Source organism: Seriola lalandi, unplaced genomic scaffold (genome assembly GCF_002814215.2).
Source record: "Seriola lalandi dorsalis isolate HSWRI2012SDOR001 ecotype SW California unplaced genomic scaffold, Sedor1 jcf7180001963381, whole genome shotgun sequence".
In the NCBI taxonomy this organism is placed as follows: domain Eukaryota; kingdom Metazoa; phylum Chordata; class Actinopteri; order Carangiformes; family Carangidae; genus Seriola; species Seriola lalandi.
In genome coordinates this window covers 1-3,118 of record NW_019434049.1, presented here as the reverse complement: position 1 = coordinate 3,118, position 3,118 = coordinate 1, and the positions used below count along the sequence as shown (strand labels likewise).

The window sequence follows — 3,118 nt, the reverse complement described above, 5'->3', positions numbered from 1 at the left end:
AACCAAAAACACAGGACAATTGTCCACTGACGCATCAAATAAACACAAACACAAAAGGAGCTTCACTAAACTTTCCTCTTCTGGGTGCTGATGTACAGAACTGTGAAGAGAGGAAAAGAAGAAAAGGTATTGAAATTTACAGTTTTACAGTGCAACATAATGAAACTACTCTGAAACTTCCTGACACATAATTTCTTGTTTTATGGTCAACTTGTGATCATGCACCAAATGAAAATGTCTTTCCAGGGGCAAAGCATATTGTAATCTCAGTAACAAATGGTTGAGAATATCAAGATCTAAAATCTAAGTTATAAGACGCGGAGGGAATTTGGTGTCAAATGCGTGTTTTTTTATGGAGATGCATATAAAAATGTATATTTATTGAAAAGCCTGCTACAGTAGTGAATCCATATGGAACTGGTAGTTGGTTGTGAAACTGATGTTCTTTACTGCTGACTTGATGCTCAGTGCTGTCTGTAGTCACCCCACCTTCCACTTCCCATGGCTGACCCCAAATAAATTCTCTGTGGGGAAACCCTGACCCACTGAAGCAGATCTCATTGTGAAAGTCACATTTCTCTTCCTATACATAGAGTGCTGAAATGTTTTGTACTGGTTAGTTATTATGGGATTCTCGGTAGAGGTGTAAGGCTGTCGACTTTATTAAGCACCAGCTGGGTTAAGTGATTGTTAGTTTTTATTTTATCTATGGCTTTTGTTCCTGTTATCACAATGAGCACTCTGCTGGCCAGCATGACTCATATTCAGGAGGGATTCATACAACAGATCCAATACATGGCTGGAGTCAGGAAAATCTAGAAGGATGGATTAAAATATGAACTTGATTCTTAAAGTAAAAGTTCTGACTGTAGTGAAATCATTAATTCATCAAAGAGGGATAGCTGGCCAATGTTCAAGAAAAAATATATATATAGGAGACCTCCCAATGTCGGTTGCTTTGAGCTTCCCACATTATCAATATTCCAGGGCAAGGCCTGTTTCATGGATTTAAAGAGACAGTTCAGACTTTCTTTTTTTAATATGTAAATTAGGCCAGTTAACAGACAAAAAACATGTTTGAGCACCCACATCAGAAAACTATGTTAGTGCATCAGGTCTTTCTGTGACAGAACTATTTTGTTTGTTGGGTTGTTACGCAAAATGTTTTGTGAACCAGCACCTTTTCTATGCCAAAAAGATCATTACACAGAGGTGATGGACATGCATCAATAACACTGAAATTGACATACTCATATTTAAAAGGTGATTAAAAAAAATAATTTTCCATTCAGGATAAGATTTTTTTTCAAATTTGGTAGATTTGATAGAACCAATAGTGTGGATGTCAGCTGAAGTTTCAGGGTCCTGGTAATATGCATGCTGGCTCGCTGTCATGGTTTACTGAGATATTTGAATAGAACCAAACCAACATGTTCACACCTAATATTATTAGTGACACCTGTGCTTTTTCCACCATGAAGCCAAAACATCTGCTGTGAAAAAGGCATGTTAGAAACTTGATGTATAAACTATGGCAGACTTAGTTAAAAGGGGACGTCACTATAAACAACCCTTTTGGAAGTGCTCATAATAATAGAATAAAAATAGTCAAACAACAGCTCCTTTTAGTTCAACATTGTTCATAGACAAAATAAAATACCAGGGAATATTCAGCCAATGCACTATCACCATTTTCATTGGATATACACTAAATTGGATGTTTATGTCTACAAACTTTCCTCAGAGAGAGTATGACCTTAGACTTCACCAAGCAGGTTACTCTAAAATTACCTGGTTGGCAATTTTGGTAATCAGAGCACTGGTTTATGTCATAATTTGGTCAAAATATCACTACAGTAGTAATTGATTTTAACATTATCTACATCACTAATGGATAAGCTGCTCATGTGAGGGAATAAGTGAAGAAAGTGGAATCATAAATATGAGGTGTATCGCTATTTGAAACTGAGAAAAACACACCTCATTATAGTCCTAATTAAGTCCTAAATAAGTTTTTTGTTTGTCTGTTTTGCACATAAGCTCAGAAACTGCTTACTTATGAAAAGGAATAAAGCTCAAATAAGACATGTTACATTGTGTGAGCACATGTGCTGTGATCATAATACATGTGCATAGATGACAAAGTAAGAAAACAATCATGCATTTCTGACGTTCACCACTGCCTCAAATCTTGAAGAACCAAAGTTTACAGTATGTAAGTTTGGACACGCTGTCCCATAAGTGTCTCCAAAACCTTGACTGGTACTGTGAAACATAAATATAAATTGGATCATCTTACCATTGTTTCCTCTTAGAAAAGCATCTCCATACTTGTTCTTGAGCTGCCCATTGACATACTCCTCTGTCTGCTCAATGGCAATGTTCATGTAGCCATCCAGGCAGGCCAGGACACCTGCAGATAGACAGTGAGTGTGTGTATGCATGTTTTTTATGAGGATGCGTAAACAACTGGATAGGCTGTGACGTTACCTCTGTAATCGACACCAGAGTTTAGTTTGACGACCACAGGTCTCCCAATGATCTGCTTCAGGAAGTCACTCGGGGTCTGCTTTCTCAAACTCATCTTGACTGTGATCTGAAAGGGTTGACAATGACCAGTAGATGTTCACGTCTTAGTCGCAGTTTATTTCAACTTGCTACATTAGCAACATACAAGCAAACGAGCATTATACCAACAACATAACAATTGCTTGAAGGTGTTCATTCGTTTAATCAAACGGTGGGGTTTTGTTTGCGATGAGCAATGTGTGTAGTTATTTATCTATTTCACCAAACGCGAATGTGATATACAATAATACTATGTGGCTAGGTAGTGTTAGCCGCTAGCTAATTAGCTAACCCGCTAACTGCCAACTCTTTAATGAATATGCTGGTATTTAAGGATGTGGGAGGATCATTATACTTGTAAGTACTTTATATACGTTTAGTGGAGACGAAGCTGACCGAAAAGCACAGGGAAATTTCAGTTTTTTTGTAGTTATTTGCAGTAGCTGCATGTGTAATCGCATTTCACTTACCCGGTGGACGTTCTCCAAACGTTTTGTATTTGACATAGACCAATGAGCGGCGTGTACTCTACGGAAGCCGCGCGGGGACC

The 3,118-nt window shown here is 37.8% G+C and overlaps 1 protein-coding gene across 1 annotated transcript; it reads right to left on the bottom strand.

Annotated features, from left to right (window-relative positions):
* LOC111646205 (U6 snRNA-associated Sm-like protein LSm6) lies at window positions 1–3,085 on the bottom strand. The gene is made up of 4 exons (XM_023395681.2): window positions 3,039–3,085; window positions 2,491–2,596; window positions 2,300–2,413; window positions 1–100 (listed from the first exon to the last, which is right to left on the bottom strand). The coding sequence occupies exons 1-4, from the start codon at window positions 3,072–3,074 to the stop codon at window positions 66–68; spliced, it is 291 nt and encodes a 96-aa protein (XP_023251449.1). The 5' UTR covers window positions 3,075–3,085; the 3' UTR covers window positions 1–65.
* Between the last annotated feature and the right edge of the window lie 33 nt (window positions 3,086–3,118).